General features: G+C 35.5%; 1 protein-coding gene across 2 annotated transcripts in view; it reads right to left on the minus strand.

Moving 5' to 3' along the window:
• Nucleotides 1-1,790: 1,790 nt before the first annotated feature.
• LOC145292029 (uncharacterized) overlaps nt 1,791-22,768 on the minus strand; it is a 105,875-nt gene continuing 84,897 nt past the window's right edge. Inside the window, exons 4-6 of one of the 2 annotated variants that reach the window (XM_080138051.1) lie at nt 16,353-16,466; nt 9,202-9,340; nt 1,791-2,143 (exon numbers count right to left, since the gene is read on the minus strand). In XM_080138051.1, the coding sequence (XP_079994177.1) occupies nt 1,957-2,143; nt 9,202-9,340; nt 16,353-16,466 (440 nt within the window). In that variant the 3' untranslated portion in view covers nt 1,791-1,956. The remainder of the gene's footprint in view (nt 2,144-9,201; nt 9,341-16,352; nt 16,467-22,768) is intronic. The other variant, XM_080138052.1, reaches the window with a different exon arrangement.

Raw genomic sequence — 22,768 nt, forward strand, 5'->3', positions numbered from 1 at the left:
GCCAATCTGATAGGTCCTGAACTGGCATCTAAGCTTCAGCCTCTGTACCATCGACGAAATGTTGCATCCCTCTGCCTGTTCTACAATTATTTTAATAGTGAATGCTCTGACGAACTACAAGCACTTGTGCCCCCACGAGGTAAACACCCTTGATAAACCCGATAGGCAGCTAAATCCCACCCCCACACTAGATGTAAAAGATCTTTCTACTCCAGTAGTTTCTTCCCCAGAACCGCTAGACTTTGGAATTCCATTCCAGGTCCCTGCTTCTCCAACTTTACTGATGTGCAGAAGTTCAAGTGTAACGTGAACCGACATATTGCTGCCCAACATAGTACCCCAGTAGCTGTTGCCCCTGATAATAGCCATCTACACCAAAGTCGCAATGTGCCTTGTTTGGGGCGAAAATGTAATAATAAAAAAATTACTTTCGATTTGTTTTTGAGATAAAAACATGTTCCCATATGGTAATGTGTTTGATTTATTGACAAAATTACGTTAAAAAGAATACTGATTTCAATTGCATTTGGATTGGAGACTTTTAGAATAGCTTCTAAAAGTTTGCAAATGAAATGTGCACTTAATTACGAAGTTTATTATACATTAGACATTAAACTTTATTAAATGCTTGATATTTTTTTGTAACCTAAAAACTCTTTCAGAGAAATGACTTTATGATAATGAATGATAGAATTAATGAAAAGAACCACTTGACATTCAGTGGTAAAGTTTTACTGGTGGATGGCTACTATACAATGCGACATAATGGAGTGTGTAATTATATCCACTGGACCAGCTGTCAAATGTTGAATATCAAATGCAGCATGAAGTCCTGGGAACATATATCAGAAAGAACTGTTGGAAATAACTCATACATCATTCATTATAGCTGTACAATCCATGCAGCTACATACTCAGAAAACAGGGCTGTTAAACCTGAGAAACAAGAGGAAAATGTAGCAAGCCTAGTTTAAATCACTGTTCCTAATAATGTTGGCTTGAACAGAAATGAGAGGGAAAAGATAACTAAATACCAAGGTCTGACATGAAAAGAAACTGGAATCTTAGTAAGTAATCCATCATTCCCATAATCATATAAGCTACTGAACTCAGTAAAAAGAATTTAAAAAATTACTTCTCGAATGTGAAACCGGTGGATCCGGTGAATTCAGGCAGGAGAAATCTACATAATTACACTTAAAGGGACAGTTAGAATCTTAAAAAGATCTCTCGGTTGGAATCTCTGATATAGCAAATGAATATCTGTCACCCGATAAAATGCCCTATTTACAGCAAAAACTAAGAAATTATATATATATATATATATATATATATATATATATATATATATATATATATATAAGTTGTAGTTTCTGTCTATGTATTCAAAAATGTATCATAGGGCTTGAGCGCATATCCATATCTATTCTGAAACTATATTACTCAGGATGTTTGGATAAGTATATTTTGTTTTTTGGTCTAGAGGAAACAATGATAACGTGAGGTCTGATTTTGGACAATCTTTTCTTTATAAAAGTAGAAACAATAAAATTTATAAAAGTAGAAACAATAAAATTTATAAAAGTAGAAACAATAAAATTTATAAAAGTAGAAACAATAAAATTTATAAAAGTAGAAACAATAAAATTTATAAAAGTAGAAACAATAAAATTTATAAAAGTAGAAACAATAAAATTTATAAAAGCAGAAACAATAAAATTTATAAAAGTAGAAACAATAAAATTTATAAAAGTAGAAACAATAAAATTTATAAAAGTAGAAACAATAAAATTTATAAAAGTAGAAACAATAAAATTTATTCTTCACAATGTCAGGTCGAATGGGATAAAAAAAATGACGGATTTTTTCATTTTTCTGATGATCAACCCTGGTTTACGACGTCTAACATTGAGCAAAATTTCTTCAAACTGACTGAATCTGTTAATGAGTTTTTTTCTATATTTTCTTAACATCCTTTCGTTGAAATTGTATCAAATGATCATAATTCCATTCGTCGTACCAACGACAACTGCCATGGGCAAATTCATCGCATGACACTCGAGCTTGATTAACGTTCCGCTGTGGTTTTTCCGCTTGTGGAGGAGGGCGTTTTCCAAGAGAGTAGAAATTCTGGTAATAATACCTGAAAGAAAATATCGGTGAAATTAAATTCAATTTATGAAATCATTTTAACAAGCATTAAAAAGACAAGCAAATCGTTTCAAACGCGTTCTATGACAGTTAAACCGATTTCAGATGTCTTAAGCTAAAGGACTTGAAGAGGGCAAAAATCCGGCAACATATAAATCATCCAGTGTTTATATCTTAAGCTGCTTATGAGTCATTCATCGACTTTTTCTATTTATTATTTTATTTTACTTTTACCCATTTTCAACATTACACAATGCCATCAGGACTTAAGGAGCTACTGAGAATTAGAGGGTAAATATATAGAGGGGGAGATCTTAATTGGAGAGTTGTACAGTGAGATGTTTATTATTTTTTTTTGCATTTTGGTACAGTCTGGAAAACCGGGAGCAGAGATGGAATTCCAAAGGTAAGTAGTTTAAGGAAATAGCTATTAGAGCAGAAAAATTTTTAGCATCTGGGGCCTTCTAGAGTGAAGAAATGAAAATTTGCTTATTGTCAGGTTGGTTGAAGGTATTTACGTTGAGGGAGAATAAGTGCTGTAAGTTTCTCGGAGCGCATTTTATTGAAGTACTTGTAAAACAAGGATGCAACATTGCAGTGATGGGACAGAGACTAGAGCTTGGCAAACTGTCAGAGATCAGTTAGATTGGAGGCTATTTTTTGGATTCTGTCTAAGAGGGAAAGACTAGTGGTTGGTGCAGCAGTCCACATATTTCATGCATGTGCGAATGGTGGCTTTGTTAAGACATATGATAATTGATAGGGAAACATTTTTCCTTAGCTTATCGTATATGTGGTATGAGTAAACCTGCATACACTCTGTCATACTCCATTAACTGAAGTAGTTATGCGTTCCTATTGTGAAATTGTCATATATGTATAATCATCATAACCTTGTGCCAGACTAGGGAAATGTGGATGAAAATGAAAACGATATAAAATCGAGTTGAAAACAGAATTCGAACGTTATAGTTATAGAAAAAAGGACTAAATAAATGGATTTACAGGGCAATTAACTGTGTAATCATAAAAGAAAGAGAAACAATTTAGAATTGATTTCAAACATAAATAACAATAAATAGCGCAGTACACTAATTATAATATCTATCAACTATAGTTAAATTTCATAAGAATTTGTCTAATAAATTTTGAATCCATGGTCTGTTTTTCAGGTGGTGAGCATATTGCTGATTATGCTACCACTCAAAAATAAATTAGCAATTGCTCATTATATCCCTATGACATCCATTATATCCCTATGACATCCATTATATCCCTATGACATCTTTTATGATGTGTGAAATTGCATAAAATTCTTCTCATTTATTTTTGAATTCATGAGAACATTTATTTTAAGGATGGGTGGAGTGTTCTTCTCTGTTTGCACGCCCTAAAAATATATCAGAGAGAAATGAATTCATTGTCTCTCATTTGAATTTCTCTCATTTGGGAGAGAGTGATGATGGATCTCTGCCAATGTTTTTATTTTCATCCAGAATATCCCCTTTTTATTTTCATATAAAGTTCATATTTTATGTAAGTAACTGTCGAACAGTATCTTTCCTCCTTTCACTCATGCGCTTTAATAGAAAAACGAAAACGAAAGAAAGGCACAACAGACAATAAAATTGCACCTAAATAATACATTATTTTTAGAATAAAAAAAGCATTTAAAGTGTTGCTAAGACTTATTTACATTATAATTTCATGCAAATCGGAAATATTATACATACTTAAACGTAATGGCAAGCAATCTACGAAAGATTAATGCAAGCAACAGTAAACGTAGTCACCAGTTTTGTCTTCTCTGCGCCAGCCTCTCGAACCAAAGGTTCTCAAGTCCTTCACCACCTTTACTCAAGGTACGCCTCCATGCTGGTCTATCTTTGGCTAGCTCCTCCCACACATTCACATCGATGCCAAGAGCGATCAGGTCCCGTTTGGCCACGTCTTTAAAACACAGCACCGGGTGATCACGGCTTCTTGTGCCATTTGCCAGTTCACTGTAGAGAATATCCTTAGGGAGACGGCCATTCGGCATTCTGTGCAGGTGTCCAAGCCATCTCGATTGTCGGATCTTGAGTGTCTGGAACAAGGAGCGGCTGCCAGCACGTCTTAGCACCTCTTTGTTGGTGATTCTATCCCACCAATTGATCCCCATGATACGTTACAAGCATCGAAGATGGTAGACGTTCAGTCTTTTCTTGTAACGAGCATACGTGGTCCAAGTCTCTGCTCCATACAGTAGGGTACTCAGAACACAGCATTCGTAGATGCAGCATTTTGTGCAAGAAGTGAGGTATTTATTGAACCATGCTCTTTCACATAGTCGGTTGAAAGTAAACGCTGCTATACCTATGCGCGTTTGTAGCTCCTGTTCAATGGATACTCCCTTGTTGATGTTGGATCCAAGATATGCAAAGTTCTCGACAGACTCTAGTTTGTGGCCATTGATGGTGTTGGTGATGTGTCACCCTGGTGCATCATGACTGTCTTCTTCACACTGATTACCAGTGCGAACTCCGCACAAGCAGCGCTCAATTTGTCAAGTAACCACTGGAGTTCACTTGCGGAGTGCGAGACCAATGCAGCATTGTCTGCAAACAGCAGCTCAAGTATTAGAACTCTTTGAATCTTGGTTTTCGCGTAGGCGAGCTAAGTTAAAAAGTTCTCCGTCAGAGCGAGTATGAAGGAACACACTGTCTTCGTCCTCGTGATTTCCAAAAGCGTGCTGCAGAAGAACTGAGATGCCAAACAGTGTGGGAGCAACACACAACTTTGCTTGGCACCAGTTCTTCTCAGTTCTTCTGTACCACACTTTACACTCAATAAAAATAACCAGAAAATTTTGAAATTTAGTGAACCTTTCTTAATTAGTGTCTAATATCTATAGTTTAACTTTAAAGCAAAACTGAACTACTTTTAGAGGGACAATGTGTCACTTGGAAGACATTCCCTCCAAAAACATATCCGAATATATTATAACTATGGCTGAAACATCTCAAGTAATCTCCTGATTACAAATATGTTATCGATGTCACTAAATCAAACGTCGGAAACTGATGCCTGAATGTCTACAGTGACACACACACACACACACACACACACACACACACACACACACACACACACACACACACACACACACACACACACACACACACACATATATTCAATATTTAAAATGAAAATTTTTAGAAAGGAAATATAAATATTAATAGTAATATTTACAGATTAATCATATCTTGATAAAAATGGTCAATATTTTAGAGAGATAAAGAGAGAGAGAGAGAGAGAGAGAGAGAGAGAGAGAGAGAAAGAGAGGGAGAGAATGTTAATACATGAGGGGAGTTAAAATTATATAAACTATGTTTTACATTTATTGTTCATAAACAAGGAATACAAGATAAAGTGAATTATTTCCTTGTTCCACGAAGTTTTAAAAATTTGACTTTTTCCTTCGGATATCAAAGGAATTATGCAATAAAGAAAAAAAGAACGGTTTTTAAAGATTTCAATGACAAGAAATATTTGTAAATTATAAATAATATGAGTCAGTGTTTTTAAGTAAAAACGTTAAATGGAGCAGCGTTCTTTTCTGGGCCACTCTTACTCTTTACTGCTTTCATCTTTTTAACCTATTCGGTGTTCTACCTAACCCCCCTCTCTCTCTACGTTACAGCGTATATATAGAATTGCAGATTAGCGCAAAAATTGAAAGCTTCAAAGTTTGAAAGAAAGAAATGTTCGAAAGATTATATAGAAATATAGAGATGTAAAAAAGAATATTCAAATTGATGTTCAAGTATGACGATGTAGTTAAACAATAACAACATTCAATCAATGAAGTTGGTTGAAAATTTGTAAAATTCGTAAATCGATTGCATTCATAAATTTGGAGTAAGAATATTCAAATTGTATATCTCTATAGGTTTTTCTTTCAAACATTGAAACTTTAACTTTTTGTGCTAACTATAGCAATGTTTATAGCAAGTGTATATAAAATTCATTTGATAACCGTTTTTCTCTGATGAAAAAGAGCCAACTTTTTGAAACTGAATGGAATAAGGAAATAATTCACGTTATTTTGTATTTGTTGCTTCATAGTAAATATTGTAAATCATAATTTGCATAATTTTAACCCCTCTCTCATATATATCAAGTTGACAAGAAAGTTATTGCGGTTTTGAACTTTTAAATTCAGATGAACATAGCTCGGCTCAAGCAAAACTTTATTGATCGAAATAAGCATCATCAGAATCAATACACTTTTACCAACGCAAAAACAAGTGTATTTATGTCAGTAACGTAAAAATCTTGCGTTCTGGTGGCGATAAAGTCGCCGAATGCGTTTTTGTCGCTTATGTTTTTGATACATTTCTCACGCAGAAAGATGTGTCCCTGGTTCTCATAAGGAACCCACTTTTCATTACAAGTCACAACCCAGTCGAGGAACGGGTCGTTCTTGTTGCATAAAAGAAGGGAAGATGATACTTTATAACGGCGTTTCCTTTGGTCGTCATTCAATTCGTGAGGCAAGTTTTTTGTCTTTCCAATCTCTCTTGGAAATCGTCGTATACTTTACGTCTAATTCAGAAGCAAGCTCTTGATACATTGTGCATGGATTGGCTTCAACTAAGGCTCGTAATTGATCGTTGTTATCATCCGATGGGCAATTACTACGCTTATCATTTTCAAGACTCGTCGCCGCCACGAAATTTCTTAAACCACCATTGTGCTGCGCGTTCAGTAATGATTTCTAAGCGAAACGCTTCATTGATATCGCGAGCGGTTTCAGCAACTTTTCGGTCTAGCTTGAATTGAGATAAGAAAATTGTGCGAATTTTCTTTTTTTTCATCTTGTATTCCACGTTCTGAAAAGAAGACAATTGTTTTGAAACGATTTTAATTTAAACGATTGTAATTTAAACGATGGGATAGAACGAAAAATGCTATTTTAAATGCCATATAAAGTAAAGGTATTATAATGAAGACCTATTTTAAGATAAGTCATATGAAATCCAAATTTAAAATTCCGCAAGAACTTGCTATTGAACCTAATATATATATATATATATATATATATATATATATATATATATATATATATATATATATATATATAAAATATATTTTAGTCATCGACATACAGACCTGTTTCGTTGTTTCACAACTCATCAGTGCCGTTAGACTAACACCTCTCCCAAGCCGAGGATCGAACCTAGAACCGTCGTGATGACAGTCGGCAGTCCTACCCCCTGACTACGGAATCGGTGGCCGAAATTAAACTGTCCGAATGCGTATTTAAATAAACATCCGTCCGCTACTCGTAGAGGGCTCAAACGTTTTGTTTGTAAACAAATTGCGAGCTTCGCATTATTTCAGCTAAATTAAGTAGCGAGTAAGATAATTTACGAGAGTGCTCTACCGAAGAGGGGAGCTTTATAAAATATATTTTAGTCATCGACATACAGACCTGTTTCGTTGTTTCACAACTCATCAGTGCCGCTAGACTAACACCTCTCCCAAGCCGAGGATCGAACCTAGAACCGTCGTGATGACAGTCGGCAGTCCTACCCCCTGACTACGGAATCGGTGGCCGAAATTAAACTGTCCGAATGCGTATTTAAATAAACATCCGTCCGCTACTCGTAGAGGGCTCAAACGTTTTGTTTGTAAACAAATTGCGAGCTTCGCATTATTTCAGCTAAATTAAGTAGCGAGTAAGATAATTTACGAGAGTGCTCTACCGAAGAGGGGAGCTTTATAAAAAATATATATATATATATATATATATATATATATGTGTGTGTGTGTGTGTGTGTGTGTGTGTGTGTGTATGGTGCATGTGTATATATAAAATTAATCTAGTATATATAAGTAACTGGATTTTCAAAATTAGACCTAAATATAAATTTACCTGAAAAACCTATATTTGACTCTGACGAACCTTTTTTTTGCTTTTACTTCCTCCATGCTTTTGATTACGAATATAATTTATTTAGATTTAGTTTCTTTCTGGAAATACTTCTTCCGGTGAGGAATATTGATAAAATATTGACAAGTTTTGATATTTTGCTAATCGGTTATCAGAAAAACAATGATGTGTTTACATTATAATTATTAAACTATTTATTTCTTACCATTACTTTCGTTCTTTTTTCACATTTAAACATAAACCAGTATGAGTGATTCTTAAAGTAGAGGCATTTTTGTTTACTAATTGAAGCAAGAACAGCTTATACAGGGTGACAAAAAAAAAACGGGCCCCAACTCTAATTAGACCCTGTTTCTTAGTGTTTTGTCCGAATGGAATGAAACTTTGATTATAACTAGTTTATTATATTCAAAACATCACATCAAAACACTAGGGTCCTTGGGCCTTTTTCTCCGTTCTACAGCGTATGTTCTAGATGCCCTCCATTTGCCTTTTGATTTTTTTGGGTCACCCTGTATACTTAATAGAAAGGGAATAAATTTTTCTTTCTGTTTAAACAATTATTCTTAACTTCGAGAATTTTTGTTATTTTAAATTACGACTTGCATTAATTTGCATTCTTTTATTTTGCATTTGCAATTTAATTTGCATACGACTAATTTGCATTCTTTTATTCGTTGTAAAATAATTGAAAAATTATCAGTTTTATGAACATTTATTATGAAATCAATAATAAACCAAGGATTTAACTTAGCAATTAATCTTTAAATACTCGCGATTTTTTTTTTTGGCAACTAAGATATTTCTTATGGACACCAAATATACCAAAATAATAAAAACAACAAATAGACTTTCATTTCCGGACAACCTTGGCTATTGAAAACTTTACAGCAACATTAAAACACATGACATTAAATAAAATTCTAAAGAAAACATTACACAAAGTTGTTTGAAATGATTCATGCCAGATTCAAATGGAATAATCTATGAGAATATGATTTGCATAACAGTTACACTATTCTAGACGTCGACTCTCCATTACACTAAGATGACGGGATTATTGTATAACCGTTACAAGTGCAAGAAAAATGTAGCATTTGATTATTCCTTACCATCTTTGGAGAATATATTTGTGTCCGTTGGTAACACTCTCAGCAATATGCGCAGACATTGGATCACAGTTACCATCGGAAGCCATGTTATTCCACAGAACAGCTCTTCCTTTGCGAGGTTTCACCGAAATCCCTAATTCTTCAAAATAAAAGTAACAAAAGATTCCCTCTTCAAAAAACAAATAGAACAACAAACAAACAAACAATAATTACTACAGAAACAAACATTCTTTTTTATATATAATTTTGAGTTCAATCATAATTTAAACTGTATTTCTTCAGGATTGGCAATATTTATATTTCGTATTTCCCCTTTCTCCTATTATTCAGATGTTCATTCACGGTGATGTTAAAGACGACCAAGACTCATGTCCCGTCGTTGCTTGGGAAAATTGTGAAAAATAAGAATTACAATCCTAAAATGTAAACTAACTAGAATTTACAAGAAAGACATTTTCCACAACAAACGATAAGCATTTGTTTACGATTAAAAAAAAAATCAAATAGAATTATATGTTATATATTAAAATGAAACAATCATTAAATGTGAAAACAATAAAAACCAAGATTGAAATAGTGAGATATTAGTTTGCTTAATCTTACGACAACGATCACATTAAACATGATTAATATATTTGATAATTTTTTATTGTGAATATGCATTTGGCCTCTAAATTACAGTGTTTGTACGATAAATGACCCAACTTTATGATGCATGTTGGTGTTTTTTAGGGAGTTAATAGTGATATATTAATGATTTGAACGTTTATTTTAAAGTTAGAGTTAATGAACACTGTGAACCATGTGACGAGGGCGCGGAATAAATAATTGAGACAATGTGTTAACGGCGTGGAGACACAATAGAATAAGCGACCCCGATTAGCATGTGTCCGCTCTAAGTAAACAGTGGTACGCGAATCTAGAACTAACGTAATCATTTTACGATTTAAGGGCCGTTGGGAGTCCAAAATGATTAAATACTAGCGTTTTTTTTTTTTGTCCGGGATTCAATTTTGTTTTGAACACCATGTCGTTCCAGTGTGTTTCGGTAAAAAAAAGAAGAAAGAAATACTGCTGTTGCTGTTATGGAAGAGACGAAAATAATTCGGCACGCGTGTTGTTGCAATGAAATAATTTATATTATTGAAATAGAAAGTAATTACTTAAATATACCTCTCAGATAATTGAGAAAACAAAGGATGAAATTAGCTAAATGAACTTATACAAATATCTGTATGTGATGTTGCCAAGCTAATCAAAAACCTTGATTCCAGTAAAGCAACCGGCCCTGACGGTATTCCAATTATAGTACTCAAAAAACTTCAACCAGAACTAGCACCCATACTTACAAAACTGTTTAAACGTTGTCTTAAGGAGAATTGCTTCCCATCACCCTGGAAAATCTCATCAGTATGCCCTGTATTTAAGAATTCAGGTGATCGTTCATCCCCCTCTAAGTACAGACCAATAAGTCTCTTGTGTGTCATGAGTAAGTTGCTGGAATCTGTTTTAAATAGAGAAGTAATCAACCATCTCAGCAAAAATAACCTTCTTAGTGACACACAATATGGTTTTCGTTCTGCTAGATCTACAGCAGATGTGCTTACAGTTATATATCATAGGATTAGCGAATCTCTCGACAGAGGCAACCTTTCTAGGGCAATTGCTCTTGACATATCAAAGGCCTTTGATAAGGTATGGCATAAAGGTTTACTTCACAAGATCTCCAGCTATGGTATAGCTGGAAATGTCTTCTCAATTATTAAATCATTTCTCTCTGATAGGTTCATAAGAGTAGCAGTTGATGGGCAAAAATCAGAAGCTCACAGTATAAATGCTGGAGTCCCTCAGGGGGTCCATCTTGGGCCCAACTCTTTTCCTGATCTACATTAATGATCTTACAAATCACATCCTTACATCATTCGTAGACATTTTTGCTGACGACACTACCATCTATGGTAGCACATCTAAGACAGTAAACGACCAAGTTCTCTCCGATTCTCTATCTTCTGATCTTGATCACGTTGTACAATGGGGAAAGGAGTGGCTGGTTACTTTTAATGCATCTAAAACCAAGCTTCTATCTTTACATCATCAACGTTCTGATCCCCATCTGGCATCAATTAAAATGAATGGCTCTCGTCTTGGGGAGGCCTCAAGTTTTGACAGGCTTCTGGGTTTGACCTTTACTCCTGATCTTAAATGGAATACGTACATCAAATCTGTTGCCAAGGCCGCTGGAAAAATGGTCGGATCGTTCTATCGATCCAGTAGATATCTCACTGCTGATGCAATTCTCTATCTATATAAGAGCCAGATACGTCCAAGGATGGGATACTGTTGCCACATCTGGACAGGAGCTGCTAGAAAGGACTTGTCCTGCCTTGATAGGGTTCAAAATAGACTTCGTGGCCTGGTGGGAGATGTTCTTTTCTCTTCGCTGCAACCTCTATCTCACAGAAGAGATGTTGCGAATTTGTCTCTGCTTTATCGTTATTTTCATGGGAAGTGTTCGACTGAGCTTCAATCTATGGTCCCCCCTCGCCAAACTTTCACAAGAAACACTAGACTAGCTGAAAACAGTATCAATAATTTTCCTCACTCTTTATCTGTGCCTAAACCTAAACATAGATTCCATGATCAAAGCTTCTTTCTTAGAACTGCACGCCTGTGGAATTGTCTTCCGTTTTCCTGCTTTCCAGCTGTCTATAATATGGTTGTCTTCAAGTCCAACGTGAACAAGTTTCTGATGAGCCGTTCCACTTAAGTTAACAAATTTACCGAACTTCCCTTACTATTGATTACTATATTGTCCTTTTGACTACTCTACACTCTTTAACCCTTATCCTTGAGTGGCCGATCGGCCTTGATAAGTGGTGACGCCTATGTAAAAAAAAATATTGTCATTTATTCTGTCTTTAATATAATTTATAAAATTGTTGTCGAGATGCTGTTGCAGTTTTAAAGATGTCAACGACGGGGAATATTTGTAAATTATTAATAATATTAGTCAGGGTGTTTTTCAGTAAAAACGTTAAATGGAGCAGCGTTCTTTTCTTGTCTGCTTTTACTCTTTACTGCTTTCATCTTTTTATCTTATTCATTGTTCTACTGAATCTCACTCTCTCTACTTCATATCAAACCCCTTCTCACCTTCCTATTAATTCCTCAACCGAAAAATTGCTCTTTTTAAGCCTTCTGCATACAATGTCCTCTACTCTTTTTACTAATGAAAGCATGGCACGAAAGAAAGGAAGGAAGGCAGTAGCCTACTAACGTATTAATGCTAGGGGGACTGGTAATGTTTGACCAATTACCATATGGACGGACTCTTTTAAACGTCTTGTTATCTGGTATGGAAATCCGTGCATGCTTAACAGATAAGTAACAATAATGCCTTAAGTCCTGACGACCTGGAAGATTTTTTGAGAAACTGCGGTTCACACGAGTAATCGCAGTTGGCTGATCTTGTTAATACTTTTAATGAGCAACGCATGCGCATCGATATAATTAAACATTTTTGATCGTAATGTACGTAAAAGACAAACAAATAACAATAAAACTGTATTATAATTTAAAGTATTTGTGAGACGGCAAATGAATCCTAATAAAATCCTAATCTATTATGTCAAATTGTTTTCAAAATGTACTCACTTCGAAATCTAGTGGGCGATGTCTTTTTCTCCTAACAATCTTTCTCTCACAGAAGAGGCATTACAAGTCTATCTCTGATTTATCGTTATTTTCATGGCAGGTGCTCGATTGAGCTTCAATCTATGATCTCCCTCTCCGTAAAATATTCACAACAAACCATCGCCTAGCCATAACCACTGTCAACAATTTTCCCTACTCTCTGTACATAAAACTAAATACAAACTTCATGAACAAACCTTCTATCCTATGGAACTATCTACCCCAAGGCTGCTCTCCATGATAGATTTCAAGTTCAATGTAAACAAGTTATTGTTGAGGAGTCCTCTTAAATAATTAAATTCTATTAAATTTCCATCACTACCGATCATTACAGTGTTGTCTCGCCGATCTCCTGATACTCATTAACACTTATCCTCGAATGGCATTCAGGCCTTGATAACCGACAATCTCGTGTTATAAATTGTAAAACTATTACTGGAAATCGCAAAAAAAAAACAAACAAAAAAAAACAACACAAAAAAACAAAACAAAACAACAAAAATAAAACAAAAACAAAACCAAAACCAAAATGACAATAAAAAAAACAAAAAAATGATTCAATAATAACTTTCTTCTTCAGAATTTAGAGTATTATTTTTAGTCGCGTGCAAGCGGCTCTATAAGTAACTCCGTCGGTCGGTCGGTCAGTCGGTCGGTCGGTCTGTCCGTAACACTTTTGTGCTTGTCCTTTTGGCCAAGATCAAAGTGTAGTATCTGTTCCGGCAGATACTGCAAGCAAAGACCAGATGTGGGGGCAACCCCACATACCTGACCTTTAACCAGCTCCCATTTCCCACCTCTCGGGAGCTGGTCCCCTTTTTCCCTTTCCCCTCCCTTCACTCCTCACATTAAAAATTGGCCTTGTGCCTAATTTGCTCGGTGGGGGAGCAAATAAATACCATCTGTTCCGGCAGATACTGCAAGAAAAGACCATATGTGGGGGCAACCCCACATACCTGACCTTTAACCAGCTCCCATTTCCCACCTCTCGGGAGCTGGTCCCCTTTTTCCCTTCCCCCTCCCTTCACTCCTCACATTAAAAATTGGCCTTGTGCCTAATTTGCTCGGTGGGGGAGCAAATAAATACCATCTGTTCCGGCAGATACTGCAAGAAAAGACCATATGTGGGGGCAGCCCCATATATAAGATCTTGGTCAATGTAGGGGCAACCCTTCATACCAATTGTCACTATCAAGCGCCCCTACTCCTCGGGGTGTTGGTTAAAGAATTATAAATTCGTTTCCATATGTTAAAAAATTTTATATTCGTTTCTATATGTTAAAAAATTATAAATTCGTTTCTGTATGTTAAACAATTATATATTCGTTTCTATATGTTAAAAAATTATAAATTCGTTTCTATATGTTAAAAAATTATGAATTCGTTTCTATATGTTTAAAAATTATAAATTTGTTTCTATATGTTAAAAATTATAAATTTGTTTCTATATGTTAAAAAATTATGAATTCGTTTCAATATGTTAAAAAATTATGAATTCGTTTCTATATGTTAAAAAATTATGAATTCGTTTCTATATGTTAAAAAATTATGAATTCGTTTCTATATGTTAAAAAATTATAAATTCGTTTCTATATGTTAAAAATTATAAATTTGTTTCTATATGTTAAAAAATTATAAATTCGTTTTTATATGTTACAAAATTATATATTTGTTTCCATATGTTAAAAGAAATTATAAGTCTATGAACGAAATATAAATACGGAATAATTAAAATAAATTCAATCATTGATTTTGCAATCAGTGATTTCGCTGCTAAACTGATATTAAATGAAAAATATACAGCCACTCACAAGAAAGAGTCATATTAACAATGAAAAAAGAAACGCATTAAGTATGAGGAGCGACTCGTTATGCAGTAATAAGCATAAGTAGTAATTGGACAATCTAAATGTAAGATAAAAGGATTTAGGTAGAATATCTTGGGCTTAACTTAAGTGTCAATCAGGTGGCTCACAGCGCATGTCGGCAATAAAATTTATTTTTTAAATTAATTTTTTTAAAGATGTGAAAGTTTATCTCCCTTGCTTCCTATTGGCTGCGATAAAGGTGTTTGTACTAACATTCTTATCCAATCAAGAGTTTTACTTATACTACTTTTGTTTTCTACGAATTTGAGTTTTGTTGTAATGTATTTATATAGCATGCAATTCGAATTACAAACTTTGCAGAACATGATTGAGTTTTGCAAAGCGAAAGAGAAAAAACAATAACATCAATATTTGGTGCATTAAATCAGGAATTCAACAGTCTGATCTAGTAGCCCCAGTGCTTATGGTGAAATAACCAACTTCTACAAGGACGCCATAATTTGTTTGTAGAAGGGAAATTTCCAATTGAGAAAAATACTTTTAACCATAAATTTTAAATCTTCATTTATTGAGCCATGATTAAAAGTAAGCAGCTTCATCATTCAATTCCTTCTTTCCAACTTAATCTGTCTTAAGAGAAATTGACAGAATATGACGTGAACATTTTCACTTTTTACCATTTCTTTTATGTTCTTACTTTGACGTTTATTCAACCGTAAAATAATTTTCTTAATTGAAATAAATAAAGTTTAAGCTACTAGGGACGTCTTAACACTAGTCTCATCTTCGTTATCTTCCTGAAAAGGAAGATCAATTTTAAAAAGCTTAAAGCAAAAACAAGATTAAGAAAAGAAGTACTTTAGTGAAACGCCGGAAGGCTACAGTAAATTACACGTGGACGAAATTAATTTTTAGCTTGACTTTTATTACCTTTATATATAAGAAAAGTAAAAAAACAAAAGTAAATACTCCTTGGCAACACCGGCCGATTACAGCTTATAAGATAGAAAAATAACTATTAAAAATTTACAGAAAAAGTTTGGGTTGATTTTTAACCACATCAGCCTTGAAATAAACACAAAATGATCTGTCTGTAAGTATACGTCCGACTTATAGTCAAATGACATAATTATGTAATTTTTTCAAAAGCTTGATGCTACGTTTATGTTTTTTTATGTAGTTATCAAATGTAAATAAATGTGTAAATTATACTTGATTTTAATTGCATCCATTATTCGTTCTAATGATAGATGTGTTTTGGATGCATGTTTAATACAGTACCATGGGGTACAACAACCTCATATCCCAACAAAACGCACATCTGATTTTAAAAATACAATAGACTGCACAAGCCGAACACACTACAAGCTCAACTGTTTGTATCAAATATGTTTAAAGAGAGAGTTAAAAAAATGGATGCTTGTGCTTGTACAGTTTGACCCTCTTTACAGTTATCATTTTCTATTGAAATTCTATATAGATGGGAACGCACTTTGATGTCGACCCCATTTCGAGATATTAGTTGGCATATGAATCAACATCAATGTGAAATTTATTGATTGCTCACATCACGGAAATATGATCTCGTTTTATGAGGAAGAATATTGAAGTTCAATAAGTAACATTTACCTGGGAATCTTGTTTCTCCTCCTCCCTTTACCGTTTCCAAGTACACTAAAATGGTGGCCATTCGATCTCGCTTCTCAGAAGTGTTTTCCATGCAGTCCGTGTGCTTCTTGTAACCTGAGTTGCAGAAGCAGAAAAAAAAAAAGAAAAATCAGTGATTGGCTATTGTTTATTTGTTTAATTGTGCAAGGAGGATGAATTTTATTTCATCGGCCGTCACAAAAGAAATAAAAGATAAAATAAAGACTGAAAAATAGTATTTTGAAAATATTTCTTATCGAACCTTTTGAAATGCACTAAATCATTTATAGAAACTATCAATCAAAATAAAAATGCATATTACTGTATTTTACTTCCAATTTATGTATAAAAATTACTATTTTATTAGAAATCAAACCATGTTAATTTTCTAAATGTATGTAGTGTAGATTTAAACTTCTTTTTACGGCATTTAAAATGCCGTATTTCAGTGGATAGAAACCAGCCTTTCTAAACGCTCCTTGGCTAAACATAAAAAACAAGCTTCTTTCCTTTCAACACCAATGTTCTGATCCTCACTTTGCCCGAATTTAAATGAATGACTCAGTCCTCGAAGAAACTGTATACTTTGATAAACTTGTAAGACTAACATTCAATCCAGACCCGAAATGGAAGAATCAAATCCGTAATGTAATTCGATTTACTTTCTTCCATAAACTACTTTACCAAGATTGGAAGTTTTTTTCCAATGGCCGCTATCTTAAAAAGTACGCCTAACTCTGTATTTGTCTATACAAAGTTAGTTCCTTTGATAGTTTAAAAACAGAAAAGCGAAACAACTTGTAAGTAAATATCAGATAACAGCAGGGTAGATACAGTCATTTTTAGCTACTAATGAGTTAGCGTTTATCAAGGCTTAAAGTTCAATCGAGGATAAATTTATTGAGTTTGTCAAATGAATGGTCGGACAACACCGTGGTAATTATTAATGATAATGGAAATGGGAAAGAATTTGATTATTTAAGCGGATGACACAAGAACAATTGTTAACATTGAATTTGAAAAAAAAAATGTTATAATCAGCTGAGAAGCATCCTCCCAATATTGTGTTCCACGACAGACGGATACTTCTTAGTAAAAAAAAAAAAAAAACTTTGGTCATGGAAGTTGCGTTAGAAATGAAAATCATTTCCAGACGAGTTTTTGTGAATATCTTACTATGTGGACGAGTTTTTGTGAATATCTTACTATGTGGAATCAAAGATTAAAGCCCAGTCGAGCACCCAAACATGAAAATAACGACAGAGTAGAGAAATACTAGGAACCTCTTTTCTGTAAGAATGAGGCATAAAATCAAACTCTATTAGATTTCGAAGTCGGTTTTATACTCTGCCAAGACAAGAAAGTGTGTTTTGAGCGGTGTGGCACAATGGAGAGCGCCCCCTTTGAGGGAGCTGGGGGCTTCTACATTAATGAACCTTGTGCCTAACTTGTCTGTACTTGTGAGGTGCAGATGTGTTAAGCAGGTGCTTGTGATTTTGAAAATGTTCTGCTATGACTCAAGCCAAGAATGACAGTTTGTTTATAATATTAAACCAAGACAAACGATATAAGACCTTAGAATTTGAAAGGTCAAACTCGAAAGAACTCATAGATACAAAAACAAAACAATGTTTAAACGTTATGTGTGAATGCCCCCTCTCTCTTTCTCTATTTCAATGAAGAAAGAGAGAATTAAATATAATTCTATTATTATTTTTTTTTAAACAGTTGAAGCTTGCATCCTGGGGTCGGCGGACGCGACATAGCTGTTTTAGCTGCTTGCGTCTGGTTTTAACTCATCTTTATAAAAATATGCTTTGCCAGTGTTAATTGTAAAATAAATGATATTTTTTTATAAAAATGCTTTTGTTCGCTGTTTTTACAAGCCCTCGATTTCAGCATGAGATCTTGCCGTTAATATCGACGATGGAAAGCTGCCTGTTACGACGTAATGAAGACTCAGAAAGCGACCCATTCCATCCAGTTATAGCCGACGACATATCGACCCGTTGTGTTGATGTTTCCATGTGCCTATCGTTTGATATCGTGTCTAACACCCTGGGAGCTGGTTGCATTCCTAGGACGTTCCTCAAGCAAGTAAGTCTCCCCAGGAAATGATAGGGCCATAGCGGTACCTCACCAGATGTGGCAACAGTACCCTATCTTAATTCGTACTTGTCTCTTTTACAGGTAAAGGGTTGCATCAGTGGTAAGATAGCCTCTGTAAAGATAGATAAATCCAACTATTTTTCAATAACCTTAACAACGGATTTAGTGTAGGGCTTTCATTTCAAGTCCAGAGAAAAGGCTAGTCCTAATAATTTATGAAAGCATACAGCTTCCTTAAGAAGAGAACCATTCATTTCAATTCGGACAAAGGACCAGAACATTAGTTGTGAAAGGAAAAAAACTTGGCTTTTTACATATTGAAAATAACCAGACACATTTTCCACCATTGTACGATTTGATCTCCATCATAAGAAAGAGGATAAAAAATAACTTGGTCATTCATGCTCTTGGAAGTGTTGTCATAGATGGCTATGTCATCTGCATAAATGACAACGAATGATCTTAGAATGTAATTTGGGAAAGCATTATTGAAGACCAGGAAGTGAACGATAAAGATAAATACGTTTAATTTAATGAATAAAAACCGACTTTATTGTTTATTTTAGTCAACGGGTTGGACAGAAATATATCAAAATATTCAGTGATATATTTCGGCCATGAAATACTTTAAAAACAAATAATGAAATAATGTAAAAAAAGTTGTAACAAATAAATTTGCAAAAGATAAAATTACCATCATTGGGAGACTACAAAATTGTAGAAAAAGATTATGCACCCGAAAACATCACTAAGCGTAGTATAGCCATTTTAAAGTATTTTCAGTCAACGTCTACTCCAGTGTCAGCAAATAAAGGCATTTTAAATTAACCTCGAATTCACGTAGAATTTGTTTTGCATAAAAGTTCAGAATAATTAGCGGTAAATTGGTGGTAAATAAAAAAATGATAACAAGAAATAATTTATATCAAACACATTAAAACGAAATTCTCTAATCTCTGATCCGCATACTTTTAATGTATGGAAACTCTAGGATATTTTTTTATTTCAGAATTTCATTTTTTTTTTTTACAAGGTGGTCACCACTTATGAAGGCCCGGAAGCCACTCTTGGCTAAGGGTTATTGCGTGTACAGTACGTTAGTGTTGAGATTGGATAAAGTGTCTTACTTAAGGGGGCGGTTCATCAGGAATTTATTTATGTTGGACTTGAAGACAGCCATGTTGTAGTCAGGTGGGAAACAGGCAGACGGAAGAGAGTTCCAAAGGCATCCACTTCTAAGAAAGAAGCTTTGTTAATGGAATCTACGTTTTGGTTTTGGCACAGATAAAGAGTGGGGGGAATTTTTGACAGTGGTTTCAGCTTCGTGAAAGATTAGCTAGGGGGGACCAGGAACTGGAGCTCAGACGAGCATCCGCCATGTAACGATAAAACGAAGACAGGCTCGCAACGTCTCTCCTGTGGGAGAGGGGTTGCAGGGAAGAGAAAAGGGCATCCCCACTAAGCCACGAAGCCTATTTTGTATTCTGTCAAGACAGGATAGAGTATTTTTAAGAGCTCCTGCTCAGATGTGGCAACAGTACTCCATCCTCGAACGTACTTGGCTTTTATATGAGTAGAGAATTGCGTCAGCAGTGAGATATCTTCTGGAGCGGTAGAAGGATCCCACCATTTTTCCAGCGACCTTGGCAATAGACGATGTACGTGTTCCATTTCAGATCAGGAGTAAAGGTCAAACCCAGAAGCTTGTCAAAGCATGGAGCTTCCCCTAGTCGAGAGCCGTCCATATCAATTGATGCCAGATGGGGATCAGAGCGTTGATGATGTAAAGAGAGGAGCTTGGTTTTAGATGCATTAAAAGTAACCAGCCACCTCTTCCCCCACTGTACCACATGCTCAAGATCAGAGGAGAGAGAATGAGAGAGAACTTTGTCATTTATGGCCTTAGATGTGTTGCCATAGATGATCGTGTCATCAGCATAGGTGTCAACGAATGATTTAAGTATGTGTTTTAGGAGATCATTGATGTAGATCAGGAAGAGAGTTGGGCCCAGGATAGACCTCTGAAGGACTCCAGCATTAATACTCAGGGCCTCTGATTTCTGCCCATCAACCACTACTCTTATGAGCCCATCAGAGAGAAATGATTTAATGATCGAGAAAACATTTCAAGTTATACGGTAGCTGGAAATCTTGTGAAGTAAGCCCTTATGCCATACTTTATCGAAGGCTTTTGATATGTCAAGAGCAATTGCCCAGAGAGGAAGCCTTTGTCAAGAGATTCACTAATCCTGTGAGATATAACCGTTAGCACATCTGCTGCAGATCTAGCAGAACGGAAACCATATTGTCTGTCGCTAAGAAGGTTATTTCTGCTGAGGTGGTTGACTACTTCTCTATTTAATATGGATTCCAGCAACTTACTCATGACACACAGGCGACTTATTGGTCTGTACTGAGAGGGGGACGACTTATCGCCTGAATTCTTAAATACAGGGCATACTGATGAGGTTTTCCAGGGTGTTGGGAAGCACTTCTCTTTAAGTCAACGCTTAAACAGTTTTGTAAATATGGGGGCAAATTCTGGTTGAAGCTTTTTCAGCACTATAGTTGGAATGCCATCAGGGTCAGTTACTTTACAGGAATCAAGGTTCTTGATTAGCTTAGCGATCTCACGCACAGATATTTGTATGTTGCAATCTGTTATGGGAGGAAATACAAGGAGTTGATGGCCTTCGTTGTGTAGGGTAGAATTAGCTGCAAAGTTTTTTGCAAATAGTTTGGCCTTGTCTGATGCTGACGACATGATCTCAGGTCCATTGATGATGGTTGGGATAGAACGCACGCTTCTGTTCAGGATCCTGTTTGCTATTTGCCAAAATTGGTGGGAACTAAGCCGCTGTTCACCAACTTTGGATTTAACGGACTGAGCATATAGCTCTCTTGCATTTTTATTACTCTTTTACAGTGGTTGCTGGCAGTTCTGAAAGCAGCTCTAGTCGCAGTACATCTATTACGTTGGTAGCTATAGAAAAAGTGATTTCTGTGCTCGATGGCAGCAGCACATTCTGGGGAGAACCATGGCTGGCTGTTAGGTTTTTGTTGGAATTTTTTGGATGGTATGAATCGGTCTATGCTTACAATTAACCATTCGGTCAGGTCTGATACTATAGAGGACACATCCTTTTTAAACATGGAATGTAGGGGTAGATCAGATTTAAATGTACGGAAGCTATCCCAGTCAGCCGTAGAGTATTGATATTCCGTATGGTGGAGAGTTACGTCTAAAAACTTATTGCATTTCTTTTTTATCTTAACTGATACAACCGAGTGGTCAGAAGATCCCAGACGGGACAGAACGGAACATGAACATATCTCAGGGGAAGTTGAGAGAAAAAGGTCTAGAAGGCTTGCTAACTGACCGGAAATATCGGGCACACGGGTGAGTTCGTGAACAATCTGGGTGAGGTCATAGGCAATGGCGAAATCATGACAGAACCTCCCCTCATCATCTGTCTTATTTGAGTGGGTCAGCCATTCCACATTGTGGACATTGAAGTCACCACAAATGTGGATGTTAGCCGAAGGATGAGCAGACAAGATGTGGTCAATTTTCTCAGATATGCTCTTAAAGATAGTAACTCCGCTGTTGTGGGGGCGATAGAAGGCAAATATAAATGCAGTGGTGTAAGTAAGTGCAACCCAGAAGCACATATAAGGTAAATTAGGGTCTTCACTGGAGATATCCCTACTACATGGGAAGCCATCTTTAATGTTGGCGCATATTCCATGCCCATCGCGATCTTGGGGTCAGATTTAGATGTTAAGTTAGAGTATCCTTTAATTACGAATTCGTCTAGGGAAGTGGTCGGCCCTATTCCAGTTTCGCTTAGAAAGAATATGTCTGGTTTCGTCTCCTGTAATTGGGTTTCAACCTCTGGAAGGTTGGAACGTAGACCCTCTGATGTTGGAGAAGGAGACATGGTTGTAGAGGTCTACGTTGAAGGATGGGGTTTTAGGTTTATTTGTGATTTTTTTCTGGAGATATTTCATGTTGAGGATTTGGGATTTGGGGAACAGGTCGAGAGACTTGGTTAGAGCAGGACAGAGAGGGAAAGCAGGAGAGAAAAAGATAGGAATTTTTTTTTGTAGCACATGATAAGGTAAAGCCGTAATAATTACCCACTAGTATGGCATCGAGAGGCCCCACCAGAAACTACTGCATGGTCCAGAATCCATTCACCAGATGGCAATATAGCAGTCCGCTTTGCACCTGCTTATATGACAGCCTTCTTAGTGATTAATCCAAGGTTCGGGTCCCGGACTATCAG

The sequence above is a fragment of the Euprymna scolopes genome, chromosome 13, assembly GCF_053919585.1.
Source record: "Euprymna scolopes isolate OS-2025 chromosome 13, ASM5391958v1, whole genome shotgun sequence".
NCBI classification, from domain to species: domain Eukaryota; kingdom Metazoa; phylum Mollusca; class Cephalopoda; order Sepiida; family Sepiolidae; genus Euprymna; species Euprymna scolopes.